Source organism: Merops nubicus, unplaced genomic scaffold, assembly GCF_000691845.1.
Source record: "Merops nubicus isolate BGI_N331 unplaced genomic scaffold, ASM69184v1 scaffold17041, whole genome shotgun sequence".
In the NCBI taxonomy this organism is placed as follows: domain Eukaryota; kingdom Metazoa; phylum Chordata; class Aves; order Coraciiformes; family Meropidae; genus Merops; species Merops nubicus.
In genome coordinates this window covers 26139-46403 of record NW_008586417.1, presented here as the reverse complement: position 1 = coordinate 46403, position 20265 = coordinate 26139, and the positions used below count along the sequence as shown (strand labels likewise).

The following is a 20265-nucleotide window of genomic DNA, read 5'->3' as shown; positions in this document are numbered from 1 at the left end:
TAGTCCAGTGTTTCACAATAAGAAAAGGTTCTCCGTAGAGTCAGATTAACTGATTTAGGAAATTCAAGTCCATTCATCTTTAGGCTAGGCAGCCCAGTTGATTTTTAGACGGGACTGGCAGACTTAAGTACCATAATACACCCAATAAGGAATCTGCAAGTGAAATAGTTCCCTGCCCCACATGCCAATGATTTCTGGGGTCATCCCCAATTCCCAAGGAATCTCCAGAGGAACTCCGTTTCGTTTCCACATGATCTCTGGGATTTTGGACACAACGGGCCACATTCTGCTTTCAGTTCCAGTTACAGGGTAGGAGTGAGAATAGAGCTTGCCCCATGCTCCTCTGCTCTGAGTATGTGTGTAGATACAAGTTTTGCAGCTGTGGATTATTTGACATCATAGGCTGAATCCTGCCACTTACTCACACCAGTGCACCTCCAAGAAAGCCAGGGACTATGTGCTCATGGAAATGAGACTGAAATGAGCCTTAAGATTCCAGTTTGCCCAGGCCTGTCAAACACACAGTGCCTTTCTGACATAGGCTTACATTCAGGTAATCCAGTAGACCCATGTGGTACCTTTATGGGAGTTCAAGCCTTCAGTCTGGATAGTTAGATATGTCTGAGAACACGAACACAAAACCTTTTTTTTCCTTTTTTTTATAAACTGGTATGACTGCACATGCAGTACCAGCTACACTATGTAGGGAGAGGCCAGTCATTTTATGCTAACTCTGTTATCATATCTACTATTATCATTTCATCACTCAATGGCTTCTGCTCCATTACTACCTACCTAGAAACATTTTCATTTGGAAAAAGGCATCTTCCCACTAACTTTCTGACCTCTATCCATTTCCTACATGCTAAGACCTTTTCCTTACCTAACATTCTGGTCACAAACTACTTGTCACCCTCAAATACTACAAGCTAACAGCAAGGTGGCACCATTTGCTGACAGTGACTGAACTCTAGATTGGAGGGTCAGTTCACCTTTGAGACCCTTTGTTACATCCGTCTTTGTCTGGGCATTCATCTGGCTGGCCATTTTGATAGAGTCACAAATGGAACACATGGGTTGAAATGCCTTATAAGGTTGTTAAGCTGCTTCGTAACGTCCATTCCTTCCAGTTCCCATTATTGTGTCTGTGACTTTGTTTTTGCTCACAGGAGTGGTAGTTGGAAAACATTTTAGGACCTCCTGCTCACTGAAGAGCAATGGCTGTGGGAGGGGTCAGATCTGAATGCCTGCTCCACAACTTGCCCTTATACACCTTGTGATGTTTTTCTGGGGTGAGTCTCTCAAATTATCTGTCCATATGTTATGCATTCGGAACCTTTCAGGTCACCATGGTCCCATCCACCATGGTGACCACCTAGCCTGGCCTCCTGCATAATGCAAGCCAAAGATTCCCAATGTGCAATGACTGTATCCAAATTAATAACTTCAGGGGAAAATAAAGGCTTTCTAAAAGATATCCAAAACTGACTTGAAGAATTCAGCTCCTCTCTTGATAAATCTAATCTAATATTAATTACAAACCTCTCAGAACATGTGTCCCTCACTTCCAGTTTTAATTCTGTCTAGCTTTGACTTCAAGTCATCAAAACTTGATACGCTTTTGTCTGCTAGATCCTGATGTGCTTTCATCATGTATACAGAGACCAAAGTTACTTCTCTGGCCAGGTAGGCAATATTTTGAGGGCACAAAATTAGAGAAGTATGAGATGGTTTTGGGGCTACTTTACTAGGAGTTTCAGCTAAGTAGGTACATTCAGCTCCTTTGAAGCAAAACCTACCATTGTCAGCAAATCAGTGACCTGGCTTACTCCACCATAAAGGTACACAGAAAAACTCCCTTCCCTCCCTTTCCATCTTCCCTCTGCTAATTGAGCTTGTTGCAGATCTCTAGGGCTTTCTTGTAGACCTGAGTCACATCATCCATGTCTGTGAGAAGGGAAAAACTGCTGTCCCCGAGACGGTTGCGATAGCGTTTCAGATACTGTGGTCGTGGGCGGTTCTGAAGTCCTTCAAAGTCTTGAATCTGAAGGAAATTCTCAGCAGAGACACAGCTCCGTATCCTCTGCCTGTTTGGCCTGTTCTCTTGCAAATCCAGTAAATCAAAAGAGTCACTGGACAAAATACTGTCATCACTAATCACGCTGGAAGGGCGACTGTAACTTCGAGGTAATGCGTCCCCGGGCAGGATGGCTTCTTCCATGGCCTCCAGTGTTGGTGTGTCAGGGCTAATCAGAGCTGATTCAGTGCTGCTGGTAGAATATTTGCTGTTATGTTTCAAGATGCCCTTACGCCTGCAGGAATGGCTGTAAGACCCATTTCTGGATGGCTCTGGGACCCCTGGAGAAGCATCACTGTTTACTGTCTCATCATTATTGTCCAAGAGTTCGGAAGATTCACTTCGTTCTGGAGAGGAGTAATAGCCAGACTCCCTCTGCTGAGTCTTCTTTAAGATTCCTTTTTTTGGCATTAGTGAAGACTGCTTAGTGCCATATTTTCCCCCTACCTCTCCCTCCACAACACTTTTAATGGCTACACCAGTCCTACACAACTCTTGCTCCAGCTTAAAAGCAGAAGGTAGCACTGGACTGACCACTCCTTCAATGAAACCAGCACTGTGAGAACGATGTTCGCTGTTGCTCCTTTTCTTCAGGATGCCTTTGGGTCTCTTGGAGGTGGGTTTGGATGCATTTTCAGCTCCTCCTTCCTGGATGGACTGTGCAATATCATTTTCCTTTTTTGATTTTTTCAGAGACCTTTGTCTCTCTAGTGTGACCTCAGGACCCTTGGGCTTAGAAAGGCACTTTATTTTGTTTTCAGTCTCTGGTTGAAGGCCAGTAGAACGGTGATGCCAGTCAATGAATCTTGCCAGCAACGGGGACTCAGAGTCCCTCACAGCATCGCAGTCACAAACACTACTCTTGTAGCCCCAGTTAACCCACCAGTGATTGGCAATATCTTCAATGGTTGCTCGGCGTTCAGGGTTCACCATAAGCATCCATCTGATAAGACCACGAGCATCTATGGACAAGGAATGGAATATAAAATATTTAGAATATGGGCATTCTAAGTTTTATCAGTTTAAAATGAAAGCGTGAAGCCCATCAAATAAGCAAATATAATGTTTCTTATAACAGGAGAAGTGAAAGGGGGCAAAGCTTTGGAAAATGCACTTGAATACTACTCATCAGAAGAATATGATTAATCCTAGGATATATACACTTGGTTACTAAAGAAATTAATATTTGTACAGTATTAGCCAGTGAATTGTTCCACATTACTCAAGGCAGTGACCAACCTACAAACTCTAGTAATTACAAACCTTAAGGGAAAACAAAGGGAAATTGGGATATTTCACATGATGTACACATTATTGCTTTTGTATTTACTTTTCCCATCAACGGTGCAGTTTTCTCTATATTTTAAAGGTATATTTTCATAAAGAAAGCAAGAAGGCAGAAAAGCTAAAGGGAGTGCAAGCAAATGATGAATATTCATTTAAATATAATATATACATATATATATATAGAGAGAGAGAGAGAGAGAGATGTTTAAGACTAGAAAGAGTCAGTATAATCAATGACCCAGACTTAGTTGATGCTGTTCTGCCAGATGACTGATTAATGTGCTATCCTCTAACTAGAAGTTAAGTGCAAACATCATGGCATTAAGTCAGATTTTGGCTTTCCTTCTTGGACAAGAGACTGCATCACTGTGACCACAGCTCTACACCCTCTTGTGTTCTACCACAGTGAAGTTAGAGCATTGACCTGTACCAGTGTGTTGCATCGGTTTACAGCTTGTCTGAACAATTCCACTTGCCACAGCTAACAGACCTTCCACTGTCATAGATCTAGTTAAAAGAGCCTGTTACAGCTTCCCCAAGGCAATAAAATCTACCTGCTACAAAACTTTAATTTCAAAAGGGCTTTTGGCAAATGCTGTACTCAGATGGGAATTGATAGCATATGAAGTCAGTAAGGGAATGATTTTTTTTCCCCCCTCATTGTTCTAATAGGACACTGAAACATGTTGGAAGGGGCCAGGCAAACCCTCCATTCTGAACTCCTGTCAGCTCAATATGCTGCCCTCACTCTTTTTTTATACCTGAGGTCTGTGTTGGCTCACGATATTCTCCACTGCTGATCTGCCTGATGAGATTTTTGTGATCAAAGCCATCAAAGGGCATCGTTCCATAAACCAGAGTGTAAAGCAATACACCAAGGGCCCAGCTGTCAACCTGAAATACAGAGACAATGTGTATGAAGCCCAGGAAAGCCGATCCCCACCTTTCACTTTGCCATTAGCAACACAGGACCAGCACCACATCCAGCTGTGCCTATTGATGGGTAAACCAGTATCTAACATCTGACTAACCACAGGCAAAGCAAATCAAAGCGAATGAAGGCAGCTTGAGAACTTTCAGTATGGGAGAGACCCGATTGAACCCACATGCAATAATGGTAGCATTAAGACTAACCCTCAAGAAGATTATCACCAAAGACATCCCCATACCACCACAGAAAAGCTGACCCTTCTTACCTCTGGGCCTCTGTAAGGTCGTCCATTAACTATTTCAGGGGAAGCATACAGTGGGCTTCCACAAAAGGTCTGCAGAAACTTGTCTTTGTGATAAAGATTGGAGAGTCCAAAATCGGCAATCTGCAAACAGAATGACACAAGGCATCTGTAGTATTAACAATATCTTAATGCAACAGAAAATCCTTTATCAGGAAAGACTTAGCTTTATATATTTGACGCTGTTGTAGGGCAGGGATTTCAAAGTGGATAATCTCTCAAGTTCCCTGGCAAACCCATTATTCTATGATTTTTTTACTTTTCTCTGTAAAGATCCTCCAGAGAAGGAGAAGGGTCCTCAGGTTAAATCCTCCAGATCAGGAATGAGGATGCTTTGGTTCCACTCACAGACAGGTCACTGACTGACTCAACAACCACCAGTCTGTAATTTTATCCTAGATGAATTGCATATGCTTGCAAAGACAATCTCAGTCTGGGAGACACTGGGCCTGCTGTTCACTGACTGCTCTTCATCTTGTATAATCATTAATACCAAAGGAAAGCAAGCAGAAAGTATTACCATTCTTATCATGCATATGCAAGCTGAAAGCCAAAACCTTTAAATTCAACAGGAGGAGTGAGGCAGGAGTGTCACAGGAAACTAAGCATTTCAGAAGAAAGTGATTTTTTAAATCATCTGGAACTTAGCTACGCTTGAAGGAGGGGGAAGTGAAGCACTCATTAACTTTTCCAGATTCAGGGACTCCGGCTGAGGACTCTGAGCTGTTAAGCACACGAGATGTCTATCATGAGATAATAAACACGTCTGGTTCCTAACTGGAAACAATGGGCCCAAATCCGGCTTTCCCCACACAAACAAAACTTCCCTTGAGAATTGTTGGGAATTTTGCCCACGTAGGAACTGCAGGATCAGGTCCAAATAGTTTGTTTACTTCAGTTCTCTTTTCTTGTTCTTACAAAACAAAGGCTGAGGATAGCAACACTAAATACTCCCACAGCCTTTGCATTTCCTTTGTTCCTCTAGCACAAGGCAACACATCTCATTTTTTATCTTGTTTAAAACCCAAACGCTTCTGTTTCCCAGAGATACTTTTATTACTGCCTACTACAGACGCAAGGCGTACACAAAAGACCAAAAGCACAAGCATAAAAAAGGTATTATAGCTACTAAAAGTAGTTTTCTCTGGGTTTTCTTCACCTTATTTGGGTCTTTTCTACTACAAAGCAATTAAATCCAAGGAATTTTTGAAAAAGAAAATTGAAAAAAACACAAAGTGAATGGAAAAGAAAAGGATTTACCAGCAGCATCACTCGCTCCTGTGATGTTTTGTTTTGTTTTTTTTTCTAAAAAGTGTATCATTAGTGCCTCTAATACCTGTTTAACTACAATGTGTACTGAACTCCTGTGAGACAAAAAGCCTTTCTCTTTACTATCTAAACTCCTACAGCCACACCTAAAAATGTCGCAGTTGAGACCAAAATGAACTAAGCTGGTGAAGCATGGACAGAAGCTCCCAATTTTCTCTTTACCACCCCCCCTCAGAAAACCCAACATACACTTTATAAATATGGATATACAGAAACTTTCATAGTAGAAATATAAACTTTTTTTAATACACCGTTTTCACAAAAATCTTGAAGTCACGGAGCAACAAAGAGACTTCACACTTCACTCTCTGCTGTTTAGATGTTCTGCTTGTGCAGGTGTTCCGCTGACAATCTGGACTCATAATATCCCACTCAAAGAGCAGTTGATTAATATTCATTAATGTTAATTTATCCCACCATGTCCATTCATAGCTTGAAATCACTCAGTCCCTTGAACAGTGTATTATCAACCCACAGCAGAAAACACAACCCTTAAATCAATGTGGTTTGTAAAATCTTCATTGTATGGCTGGAATGTCATTGAAAACAGCTGGTGTACAATTGCAGTCTGCAAACATATTCTCATGGCTCAGATTGCACTTAATTGCCCTAAATTCCACTTTCTTATCAAGTCACCCTGCCTGGCTTGCAGGAAGTTGGTTTTAAGCCTTATGAAGTGTGCCCTGTCAATCAGGGGAAGAATGGGATCATTTCAGTGTTAAAAATTCGTGCTGGTCATTGAGTTTTATTTTAGTTCAGGATGCAGCTAAGACAAGGACAAACACTGCACAGCGTGATTCCTTAAGAAAATACATTCCTTTAACACCATGGAATGTATAAAATGCGTGTGGATGTGCATGAATATATATAGGGATACACATACCATTGTTCACACTAAGAAACTCTCAGACTTGGGCATTCATGGTCTCATTTTGACCATTCAGGAAAAGAGTATTTATGTTACAGTCCACTCCCATACTCACAGACTGATGTTTATCAGCTTTTTCCATTAAAACTGTCATGCCCCCCAAAACAAGATTAATAGAAGCCAACATTACTTCATGTTCTTGGCACTTAAATGGAACTAAGGCATCAAGTCAAAAAAACTTCCTAAATTGGGAGGAGCAGGGAAGTGGACTTTTATTCCCCTCGCCTCAGGAGGTGTATGTATCATATTTACTGTTAGCTATGTTAAACCAGATGTAATTTATTGTTTAAGTGTGGACTATAAACTCCATGAAGTTCACACTCATGGAAACAGTCAGTTTTACCCCACTTCAGAATCTGTCTCGTTGTACTGTAGATAAAGAAATAATTAGGTCTCTTAAAGCAAATGAAACGTATGTGCAGTCAGTGAGACTTCCAGCAAGGTAAATCCCAATTACATATACTTACTCTGTATATATGAAACCCTCATGGGTTTTCAGTGGTTAGTCTGATTGGTGTCCCCTTACCAGCCCAAGAGAAAGTGTAGTTAGTAGGATTATATTACTATTATACTTGCATTTTTCTCTCCTTCTATCACTTTGGGGTTGATCACATAGTTTACATCAGCCTCTGCTAGACGTCTCTTTTAGGTGCAATTCCCAGTCCAGAAGCCTCCCCAAATGCAGTTTTAGAGATTTAAACACTGGGAAGAGCTGCAGTGCTTGGGGACGTGTGGTTCTCATCAGGCCAGACTGCAGCAGTTATTGGCAAATGGAGACAACTACATCCTCACATCACTGCTATTTCTTCTAGTAAATTCATGCCTACAACAACCCAAAAAGTAACATCCTCAGTCCTCTTAGAACTAATGAAGAGAAGGCAGCACCACCAGAAGGCTTTTTTGGAGACCACCAAAGGCAAATGCCCACAGCTATCACGAATCTCGTCCCACAAAGGGCAGCTCTTTTGGTCCTTTGAGGTTGCCTTAGCCCTGCTGCCTGTCTGACCCTGCCCACTTCCAGCTGCCTTAGGATTATGAACAATGAGATCCTCCTGATGAGATGACAATGCCAGCAAGAGGCTGCTCTGCCATTGTGCAGTGGGGGCAGCAGCTGTACCCATCTCTGGGAACCTGGGGCGAGCAGAGGGGGCAGGTCCAGGCTACCTAGAACTGGGGGGTGGAAGTCATCAAGTGCAGGCAGCTGAAAGGAGAACAGAGTACTCTAAGGTGAACTGTGCTGTTAGCAGCTGGCACATCAATGTGAGGAAGAAGAGGGTTGAACATGCAGCAGAAACCTTAAATTCATTGCTGCATTACTTCTTTAAACAACATGGCACCATGAACAAGGCAAGAAAGCAAACTACGCTCTTCTGCCCTGGGAGGCTGCAGTGTCTTCGTAAGGTTTAGCTCTAGGATTGTGCCCCACTATTGACCCCCACAGGCAGGCTAGGTCCCAGGAGAAACATTCACACTCGGGGTTTCTGCTGGACAGTTGGGTGCCTATCTGGGGAGTAAAGTGACCGTTTGATTAATTGGCTGGATGAACTCTTTGTACCCCAGAGATCTGTGTGCAAGTTCAGCCTCACAAGTGTTTAAAACTCATTTTATTCACTTGTGTTTGTTGCGTTTAGGGGTTTTAAGTAATACCGCGCAGGAAATACTACCACATACACCAAGTCCCTGAAAAACATAATTCCATACCACAGATCAGATCCCTTTCTTCCCCCCATCACCTTCCTGGCCTGCAGACCTGCAGAACTCTTCAAAATGTGAATTTCTTTGTCAGTTTCCAGACACTGGTGTTTCCTAGTTGCTCTACTAGGACACATGACTCCATTTCCAGAGACTTTTCTTACTATCGTAACTCCTTTAAAAAAGCCAATTATATCTCCATACGCTGCTTCAAGATTTTCATTTAATTAGCTAAAATTGAAGAACAGTTTTCAAGCGAGTGTAGTATCATGTAAAATGTCTTGGGCCCCTTTTAGGTTGAATAATAATTTCTAATGGATTACTTGTTCTCTTTATTTCCTGTTCTAAAAGTATTGCTTAAGTTGCTATACACGGATCTATTTTTACAACATCTTATTTTTTTCTTCACATTACTATGACATGATTTCGTATATCAGACTGTATAGATCACACATATTTAATTGCACGTTGCACCCAAAACCAAAGGGATTCCTTTAATTTTCTCACTTTTACAATCAAACTGCCAATTTGTAAGTGCTTTGTAATCCACTGAATGAAATATAAATACTGGGAAAGTACAGCTAAGACTATCACTCCTTTTCAAGAAAACACTTTCCACTGAGTTCTTGAAGCTATCAGTCAATACTGAATCCCAAACTGCATATCTCTTTTTTTCTGCCTGAATAAATCATATATAAATACTCCCAGAAAGAGGACCTGATAAATTTACTCCTAATACATAATTTACAACTCCATATGGGTTTCCTTGCCAACGGTTACTGTTTAGTGAAACAAAACGGGAAACATAATTCTGTGGAAGTAACACAGAAACCACAGTAACACAGACAAAGCTTCAGCATCAGGGAAATAGTGGCAGTGTGCTTCACATCAAGTATTCAAAGATTATCTTAGCCATGAGGTGTAAAAAAAAGAGAGCTGTACCACTGGGTACGGCAGCTGAACTGCACCTGTGGTTCTGAAGCCCCACGGTCACCTCCACAGTCTTTACTCAGCCACCCATCCCTGCCCCCTCCTGCCGCTCTCCCCAGAGGATGATTAGACTCCCATAAAGAAGACAGGGGAGGGAGCGGAGCCTTCAGACAAAGCACAGCTCCCTGGAGGCTTGGGGAAGTGATTGGTTTTGCATATGAGGACCACAGTGTGGAGATGCAGGCCACTGCAGCTAGCAAATTCCACAAATTCCTCTTTTCTCTCAAGAGTTCTCTGATTAGCTGGGAAGATAGTTTGGCCGTAATGCGGAAAGAAAGGTCATCCTGCCTGCGGAAGCCTGTTTCATATACAATGTCCTAGAAAGGCTACTTTTTGTTTTTAGCACTGCTGAGAACAGCTCGAGCTCCTGCAGCCAGTGTCCCTGTAGGAGCAGGCATGGGGAGGTTTGCTCCAACACTGGATGTTAACAGCAAAATGTCCAAGTATTGCATTGGAGGGGCCTTCTGTAAAAGCCTATTTTTAGATGCCACACATTTATGTGCCTTTAATCCACTAGTTGATCCAAGTTAGCTTCTGTCATCAGCATTACACAGATGGCAGCTACCATATGTTACTTTCCATTAACATTGCACATCAGCTTAAAATGAAGACAATCTCTCCAGAGTGAAGTACAGAAGGTAGTGCGTGCAGCCCCACGGCTTTCCGTGGAGACAAAATGAAGATCCAGACTATTTAGATATCTGGCTATGCAAGGAGCCCCTCAATTACTTTCTTAACTAAACAAGGATGCCCAAGCATCAGCAGAAACTCTTTGGGGTCCCTCCCTCCATTTGTCTGCCCATAGATGAGCACACCCAGCCACTCTCACATCCAGCCATCCAGGGAGGAACAAAGCTCGAGGAGAAACAGATTCGGCCACCTAGAAACTACACTCATCTCTACACTACTTTTATGCCACAGCTATTAGGAAAAAAAGAAGAAGAAGGGAAAAAAGGTCATTCCCATGCTTTCACTGGGGAGAAATGACATGGAAATGATATCACTGACATCACTATCCAAAGTATACGTTTATGTCTGGAGTTTCAAGGCCATTTCCTAATGAAGCACATGTGCTTTACGAGGTTTATTTTGAAACTCCATTTGCTTATTTTCCAGCCATGATCAAAAGAACTTTCAGAGTGTTCTGTAGGAGGCACTTGAACCCTGTAGACCAGGAGAGTTTTTTTCCTAGCCCCAGCAGCAGCCAGCAATAATATCATTTGTACAATAAACCTGACTGTGTTAAGTGTTCTGCTGTTTTCGACCAGTAAACAGATACGGCTTTGGGAATTGCTTGCTTTTGGGTGGCAGGACAGGGTCTTCTCCCCCAAATTATGCAAAGCTCATTTAGCATATATGACTTCTCAACAGTGTTGCTCTTCTCCCAGCCTCCAAACCACTAGGCCTCTTGCCAGATGCAGTTGCTTAGTAGCTGTTGCCATAACACTAGATTTTCTAATACCTTGAATAAAATTTTACAAAACACACAAATCCATACCAAGAAGCTGAGAAAAAGAATCATACCTTAATATTAAAATTGTCATCAAGAAGGATGTTTTCCAGTTTTAGGTCCCTGTGGACAACGCCATTCTAAAATGGAAGAAAAAAATGGGAAAGAAAATGAGAAAATATTGGGAAAATTAAAGGTGAGCTGGCAGGGTGGTCTTTGCATCTACATTTCAGGGCTGATTTCACTGTCATAACACTCATGGCCCAGTAACTAGTGACAGGCGATGTATTAGTCACTTGGTGTGTGGTTAAGGGAAGAATGACGGGAATCTGTCCTCCCACAAAGCCTCTAAAACAGTAGGGGGCGTGGGGGAGTGGAGGGCTGGGGGGTGTCTTTTCAGAACTTAATTCCAGCCTGGATCCTGCCCCCACTGTGTGAAAGCAATATATTCTTCCCAGGCACCAGAAAACAATATCTGTCAATGACGTTTGTCTTTACAAAAGCCATTCCTCCAACGTGCAGCCACGTGGATGGGGGAGTTATAATCCTAAAGGACTGTAAATGTTAGGGATGGAAGCGAATAAGATGGGTTTAATTCAGAGCCTGCTTTAAAGAAATCTGTGAAAAATTAATGGACTTGTTTATCAGAACTCAAGTGTATAAGAATTCAAATGAAAAATTGTATAGGCTGCTCATTGCTTTTAGCATTGTGAACCTTTTCGCTCTGTGCAGTTAGTTCATAAGCAGGGATATAAGGTCCAGCCAGTCAGCTACCTTGGGCTTAACTTGTTATTCTAGTGGGTACCACCATGGATAAAGTCATTAGCAAAGGGTATCTGTCTAGTGCTCTTACTACATCTGGAAAAATTACTTTTTTCTACCTGGAATGAGCACATGCTAAAGCTTATACATGAACACTCGTACCTTCTCTTGGCTTGCTTCTTTCATACATTTATTTCCTCAAGTTGTTCACTTGCATATTCAAATTGCAAACTATAATTTGTTTCAGTGTATTAATGTTAATGTAGTAGAAGTTCTGTGGGATGCCTTTTCTAGTTAATATTGTTTTGGGTTTTGGTTTGGTTTGGTTTGGTTTGGTTTGGTCAGAAGAATTATTTCCAAGGCAAAAATACAATGTAACATAAGGGAGTAGCTGGTATCTGCCATCACACAGGAAAACATCCTTAGTCTTTAAAAACAGGCAGTAGCACTTTTAATGAAGATCTGTTGTACTGATAGAATCACATGTTGTGACACATAATAATGAATGCTGTTGCCTCAGACACACTTTGAAATATGTCACTAATCAGCCTCCAAATAGCATATTTTAGCATCATGTCCTTTGCTCACCTTGTGGCAGTAATGTACAGCTGAGACTATTTGTCGAAAGAAGTGTCTTGTCTCTCTTTCACTTAGTCGACGCCTCTCACTGATGTAATCATACAACTCTCCTTTACTTGCATACTCCATGATGATCACAATCTTATCTTTATTTTCAAACACTGCACAGGAGAAAAGAAAAAAAAACAACACAGTTGATTTGATACATTTGAAAACTGACGCTAAAGAGCAAAGAAGACTCAGGAAGAATCAATACACCCTGTACCATCACTGCAGCTTGGAGGGGTGGACTACTGACCCCACTGCAAAAAGCCAGTTCCAAAGCTAAGCTTTTCCAGAAGAAGATTACAACATTTCAGACAGAGAGAAGGAATCTGAGGTTATCTTCACTTTCATATGGCTACAGGAGCTCTTTGCCTCTATAATATGTGGTCACAGGGTGGCAAAGTCAACTTGATCCTAATGACATGAGGTGGACACTTGTGCTAGCAACACCTTAACACTAACCCCTGCTCCAGCTGGGACTGCCTCTTACCAGTAGTCCTCTTGAGGACAGAGGACAGAAGGAAACAGGGGCTCTCACATCATTTGGAAAGGTTTAAGAGAAGGCATAATAAGCTCTGTCTTCAACAACTGGCTGATATAGGATTACCATTTGGCTTATAACAACTGTTGGTTGGCTTTGACCTATCATCAAAATCCAGCAGGAGAACTGAGGTACATGTCCTCTTCCAGCCTAACTCTGTGCAACAGCATGGTGGGCACAGACACTTGAGCTAGCAGTGGCTGCAATGTCTCTGGAGCTGTACAGCTCTGCACCCTGTCTCACGCACCAAGTTCATCCCCAAGCTCACATATTTCATGCCTGTACCACGTATCCCATTGCATGCTGTAGATACATCCTTTGCCACTTGCATGGAGCCGGTAACAATGCACAACCCCCACATAAGCAGTGCAAGGAACATTCGTCTAATACACGTCACAACTTGACTCTTCTTTGAGGCTAAGGGTACTCTGTCCCACACGCTGTCAGGACTTCCCTGGGAGTTGCAGATAGCATTTAATCCAGTAACACAGGCTGTGAGTAGTCTCAAATTGCCATAATGCCCTGACTGTTAAAGAGTTTTTCCCTTCTGACATCGAAAATCCACTGCAACCCACTGGAAACTTCCTGCACCTGCCATAAATAACTCCCGCTCATATTAAAACATGGTGTTTTTCCTTTTATCTGTGGCAGCAGTCTGCTGAGGCTAAGTCACACTGGCAGCAAAGCATCTGCGAATTAATGAGGTTATAGGGGTTATTAAAAACGGATGTTAGTTTTGACCAGCCCTACTGCCTGGTATATCTGTATCTCTTCAGCGAAGCTCAGCCAGAAGTCCTCAGTGTTTTTAGAAAAAAAACAACCACCAAACCAGCTCTTGCAGTGAAATGCGAAGCTGCCTCTCTCAACACTCAGATATTTGCTGCTCTTAGGCTTTGTCTCATGTCCTCTCACACCTTGTCAGTCAATTCTACTAGCCAAAGCCTCTGCGGTTCCCTCTAACACCCCTGAACCCTGGCCAAACAGCTCTGATAAAAGGGAGAGCAAACCGCCAGATAAAATTGGCCGCTTACTTGTCTGCTGGCCTCGCTGTACCCCGAAGCAGAGGCTCCTGCCAGTGATTACATCCTATGTGCATCCTCATTAGCAATACACTTCGGAAACTGGAAGAGCCGTCTCTGGACGGATTATACTTACAGTATCCTCTCCAAGAACGACAGACTGATACTGTCTGGGAAAAACTGAACATGCCCTGTGTCACAGAGGGAAGTGCTGTGATGAGTTACCAATAAAGTAGTAACGCACACATTTGTTTCTCTGCACTTGGAATGGCCTGTTAGATACTGGGATGTTTAGGAAGGCAAAGAGAAATCGTTCCAGTAAGCTGAGACAAGTCACTAACAATGCTCTTATTTAAGTGATTTGGTAAAAAACAAAACAAACAAAGAAACAAACAAACAAACAAACACAAAAACAAACAAACGAAACAAAACAAAAAAAAAAAAAGTCCCCACCCCCCAAAACCTCAGCTGATTCAATGACTGTTATCATTTGCTATTGTCATCACACACATGTACATGAAGTTACCACACAGCACCACTGACCTCAGTGGACTCTCATGGAATGCACACTCACAAGCAACACCAGCCAAGGACCACCCTGAGGCTCAGGGGGACTTTTGCCTCACCAGAGGGACACAGATGAGAGTGAAGAGGCCCTCTGCTCTTCCCAGCTAGGTCTCCCAACTGTTGATGCCCTACCAGGTCTTCAGTGCTGATGATGACAATAACAGCAATAACAGCCCTGCTATGAGGGAGCATTCCTCCAGCCTCTGTTTTTATTAAAGTTTATCTTTCATCACTCAGTCATGAGAGCTTTCTCAAATCAAATTCCAACATTAATTTTTTCTGGACTAAAATTTGCCATATTAATACAAGTCCTGATCCAGACATATTTTCCTGTATTTCTACAGAAATGAAGTGGAAAGCGCTTGGTTTGAAGGAATATGCACTTAAAGGTACTTTCCATTTCGAATTTTCCATTATGCCCTTTACGTAACTGAGACAATACCTTAAAATTGAATTTAGGAAAGCATAAATCATTGTTCCAAATTCTGAATTTTTGTCACAAAACCACACTAGAATCAATGAGAATATAAGAATCCCAGTAACTCATATTCAGATTTGAGTTTACCAGCACACTCAGGACAAATGGGCACATTCTTTTTCTTCATGAGGGAGCACTGTGGAAAGGACAGTGCCCTTGGACTTACATGACATTACAGAGGTCTCCTCAGCAGCATCATAGCTCAACAATTACAGAAATAAACAGCAATTTATCTCTTCACCAAGGAGCAGAGGTGAATGAAGAATATTTTTTTCTTCCAGGGAGATATTTTTTTACAATTGCATCATTTCAGTTCAGAGCACCTCCATTGTATCAGCTGAATCTCATGAGAGGGCACACACGGAACAGGAACTGAGGGAACTGAACAGGGGACAAGAACATCTTAAATGAGAACTGCCACTGAATGAGGAGGGAGTAGAAAGGCAGCAGGATTTATGCCTATACACACACAAAATCATAAAGAGGAATTCAGTTGTCAAAACTATCAGGCACATGACAAGGTAGTATTCTGGCAAGTCTCAGACCATCAGCCACGTACACCACGAATTTTCACAGTAGTAGTTAGGATGCCAGGCAGGCTTCATACAAACACTTCTGAATTTCCCTTCTGAGCACAGTATGTAGTTTTATAAACATATGCTCCAAGAAAGCATTGTGGCCAACGGCTGGGGGAAGAGAGGGGGGCATTAATTAAAGGCTGGATTGACTGGCTGCAAATAATAATGAGGTAATAAATACACTGCCCTGTTAACACCTGGGCTGTAACCTGCGGGCTGATGATGGACGGATTGCCTCCATATAGCTTCTGAGACTGCTTGGTTCACTCTTTGTTTTTGCTGCAGATGATTTATTACCTGCCATCCCACCACATATTCATTCTGAAACTCAGTCCAGCCCAGAAGTGAGCCTGAGCCCTGGCTGCAGCTCCTGCCAGCAGAGATACACGGCTTCGGCAGGATGCTGCGCCCCGGGAAGGTCCCGCGGCCTGCAACCAACAGGATGGTCACCTCGTACAGGCCTGCTCCTCAACCCTGACCAGGGTCATGGAAAGGCGGGAGGTTATGCATAAAAAAAAAGGTGGGGCTGCTCTTGCTTCTTTCAAACCATCAGTAGTCTGCAAACAGCTGGCTAAATAAGATAAGTGGAAAACTGTCAGTACGAACACCCAGATGTAGTAGCAGGAGAGACAGTCTGCCAATCACAAATCAAGAGATGGGGGTTGCTTAGATACAAGGCATGAGGCTCCACACATTGGAGGAGACAGCAGCAGAAGAAATGCTTGCTACAAGCTGTGTGTCATTTATTTCTGAGCCACTGCATTCATTCCACCGTTCTGCAAGCTGAGCTACGCTGGGAGAGCTGCAACAAGACTTTGGTGGGGTGGGAGAGTTGCTGCACTACCTCAGCCATAGTGGTTAAGTAGTGCAGGGTAGTGGCTGCAAAACTAAAGTAATCCTTTTCAGACTTTGCCTCCAGGATGAAGGACTGACTTTTGAGATGGCTACACTTCCATGTGGCCACAGAGAAGGATGGAGGGACAGCATTGTGAGAGCACATCAAGAACCAGGGAGCAGGAAAGGGAAGTACTGTAAGGTGCGAGGAACGTGACTGCATCCACAGGAGATGAGAAAGAGATATTTGTTAATGTGCTAAGACATGGGTCATGGCAACCTGGAGAAACAGCATTTTCCAGTGGGCTTGCTTGGACTTGATATATTTGCACCAAGAGCCTTGGCAGAAGCTAAGAGCAGCACTCCACCAAAGCAACAAAGGGTGCTTAAGATGCAGTGGTCAAAGAAAGGCTTTTTACAGCTATTCTTTAAACTCCCCTCTTAACGCTAACGTTTTTGCTTGTTTATTTGGGGGGAAAAAAAAAAAAGAAAGTTAGTTCTATACAAAGTTCTTCTAGGCTGATAATTGAAACCAAATCTGCTGGCTTCAGAGCTCAATGAAGAATATAAACGTGAAACTGGGAAAGAACTTCACTTCTCACTACCAAAGACATATCTGAGAAAAAGTACATTTTGTAACATCGACAATCTGTCTCTTTCACAGGCTGTTCTACTATAGCAATAATTCTTGGATATAATCTCTCCACTTATTTATATTTAGAGGCTGTGAAATGACGAACTCTACTTCTATCTACAGCTTTCTATTTTCCAAACAGCACTAGTTGCACAGGGACCTCTTGCTGATCAGAACTCTTCAACCCTACCGCTAAATTCTTCCCTTTAGCTACATCAAAGTCAATTCCACTGAAACTCCACAGGACTAGTTTGACTGTGGATGAACACACTCATTAGCCTTCTAAATGCTAAGATGGACTTCAGCCTAAAAGTGTTGAAAACTCACAAAGGCATGGTTCTGCAAACATCAGTAAAGAAAGCTTTAATAGTACATGTTTTACACCTCTCCATTAGGACAGGTTGCTTTGGACTTACTACCAAATTCAAAAAGCAAAACAAATCACATTCTCCCAGCTTATACGATGCTAAAGTCAGAGCGAGTGCCATAGGGGGGTGGATTTTTTTCTCCCCCCCTTAATGGACACTACTAAATTGTGGGCTGATTCCATTTGGTTTACATGTAACCCTGGGGTAAGGATTTTAGTTTGTTAGTTTAAGAGGGGCGGCCAATGTCTTCGCACTAGAACCATTTGAATTCCCTTCATGCCTTTGCTCTCTATCAGAGCAATCTCCTAAATTAGTTCCAGTATGTTGACATTCCTTCCATCTGGTGTCTTTCCATTCAGCGGTATTTTTATTACTCTCCTAACAGCCACAGACAGAAGTACCTTTCCACTGCTACAAAATGCTCTTTTATTAAAGGTCAGCCAAATCAAAAGAACAAGTGAGTTTGTTTTTAATTTCAGAGATGCAGACCAGAATAACCTTTTCATTCAGAAAAGTCATGTATGACCTAATTACCTCACTAGTGTAATAAGATTCAAATTAATCTTCAGAAAGACTGAGTACCAAAAAGTGATTTTTACCTTAGAAATTCAGCCCAATGTGTCTTCTGTGTTGTTGACTGCTTTGAAAGCTTTACAGCCCCTTGGCATAGGGGGGCTGTACTAATGTACTCCTAATAATACTTTAATAATACTTTTAAAGTATTATTACTTCTATAACTGTTTTTTTAATACAGCAGACATGAAAATATCCAAGGTCAAATGCAGAAAACCACTTGTACATATATGCGTAAATTTACGCATGTGCTTAATTATAATGGAAGATAGGGAGATACAAAGTGCGTGTTCTAAAGCTAAGCTTGTGTTAAATTGTTTTCCTGAATTATGGCCTTATTCAGCTGAATTGCACCTCTTCTGAAATTAAAGGAATGTAGTTAAGATCCTGTAATAATCATTTTAAATCAGACAGCATACTATCACTTACTCCCCACTGAGAAGATTAAATCAGAACAAGAACCATTACCCTTGCCGAGGTTGTTTTGCAGCAAATGAGACAGGATATGTAGATTTTGATGGTCTACTCTTTAAAATGGAAGGGAAAACGAACGTTGTTAATTTGGCCACAATAACATGCTACAGCAAAGAATACAATAGCTAATTCCCCTTTTTAAAAAAAGTTATGATTACAAACTGCTGAGGAACCTCAGTCAAGCAAACATTTACATTGTAGTGGGAAGACTGTGTAAACAGAAAGATAGAAATTAATTTCATCATTGCTTGCAATCATTTTGACATCCCAATTTTGACATCAGGATTTTAACAGATTCTGAACTGGATCTGCAAATGATCTCACACTGTTGAGTTTGTATCATGTCCGACAAACTGTTGTTTAGGCAACCACCCTGAACAATAGGAAATTCATAAGGTGCAGCATGGTAACTGAAGAGTTAAGTTTATTTAAGCTTGTTTCATTACTACTGCCAGACTCCTGAAAGTATTACTTTATTTTCTTGGACATTATCAACTGAAAACAATGGGAATGAAGAACTCGAAGGTCAAAAGCCTAGATAATTACAGGAAATCAATTAGAAATGTGGTTAAATAGTGTCACTGCTTAAGTACTTTCTCTTGGCTAAATAATAATTAAAAAATCATTCCAGCTTTCCAACTTTCATCATTCTTGTTTAAAGCCCAGTTGTCCACGTGATGTTTTGAGGGACTTTTGACTTTTTCAGGTGCTTTGTGCACAGAAGGGCTGAAGTCATTAGGCACCAGGGTTTGAGGCTGGGAGTGCCTCCCCAGCACCATCAGCCTGAAACATGTAACTCTGTCCTACCCATGCACAAACCTGCCCATGGTTTGAGCTGCCATCGGTCCCTGGCTGCCTGCCCCATCCAGGAGTGCATATTGCAGCTGACGGCAGGGGACACCTGCCTGAGCTGGTGCTGCTGGAGGGGACACAGACTGTCAGCAATGGCTCATGCTCATGCACCTTGCCAGCTGCCACCCAGGCAGATATTTGGCAACACGGCTGCTTTTGCTAACAACGTGGTGACTTGAGTGGCACAACTTAAGGAGGCCTGTGTTGGAGACAGGCCTACATGTGCCTGAAACACCAAGCGTGCACAAGTTTTTTGCTGCGTCAAGTCTGACAGAAAGTGTGAGACAGAACATGGATTTGGCAAGTAAGATGAGTATCCTGGAATGCTACACCACCACCATTACACATTGTCAGATCTTCGGTTGCCTTTGGGATCTGAAAGTACAGAAGAGCTAAACCAATTTCTTGATTAACTAAAGCATGTAACCTAGCTCAAGTCACTGTGGACTTGTAGATACTTGATGGAGAATCTCTGTGCTTTTTCTTAAGAGCACCAAAAATGCAACCTATGTAAAAGAAAAGTAAGAAGTCCTCCTTACATGGGAGATCCATTTTTTGTGCCATGTTGCTGTGAAGGGTCCAGCAGGGTTCTAAGCACCCGGGCCCCAACCCAACAAAGCACTCTAGCATGTGCTCTCCTTCAGTTATTTGTTCACACCAATGTCATTGTGTTCCATGGGCACTGGATTGTGATCCTAATATTTATTCATTCTTCAGGTAATATCTTCATTAAACTATTTCTACAGATATATTAGCAAATAATCTCTTAATTTTTAAGTGCATCTTGCAAATGGATGGATTTCTCTGTACGGTTATGCTGACCAAAGACGACTCTTCCAGCACTGGAACACTCCTGTAGACCCTGTATTTCATGCTACAAAGACTTCCGTGCTCACCCCCGAATGTACCAAGTGTTACTTCACTCTCATGATTGGTCCAACACATGTTTAAATGTTTGCAGAATCAGGCCTGATGC

At 42.1% G+C, this 20265-nt stretch overlaps 1 protein-coding gene across 1 annotated transcript in view; it reads right to left on the bottom strand.

Annotated features, from left to right (window-relative positions):
• Positions 1–1885: 1885 nt before the first annotated feature.
• Positions 1886–20265, bottom strand: part of NUAK1 (NUAK family, SNF1-like kinase, 1) — a 21680-nt gene continuing 3300 nt past the window's right edge. The window contains exons 2-6 of the mRNA XM_008948647.1: positions 12336–12487; positions 11060–11125; positions 4561–4680; positions 4126–4258; positions 1886–3039 (exon numbers count right to left, since the gene is read on the bottom strand). Of these exons, the coding sequence (XP_008946895.1) occupies positions 1886–3039; positions 4126–4258; positions 4561–4680; positions 11060–11125; positions 12336–12487 (1625 nt within the window). The remainder of the gene's footprint in view (positions 3040–4125; positions 4259–4560; positions 4681–11059; positions 11126–12335; positions 12488–20265) is intronic.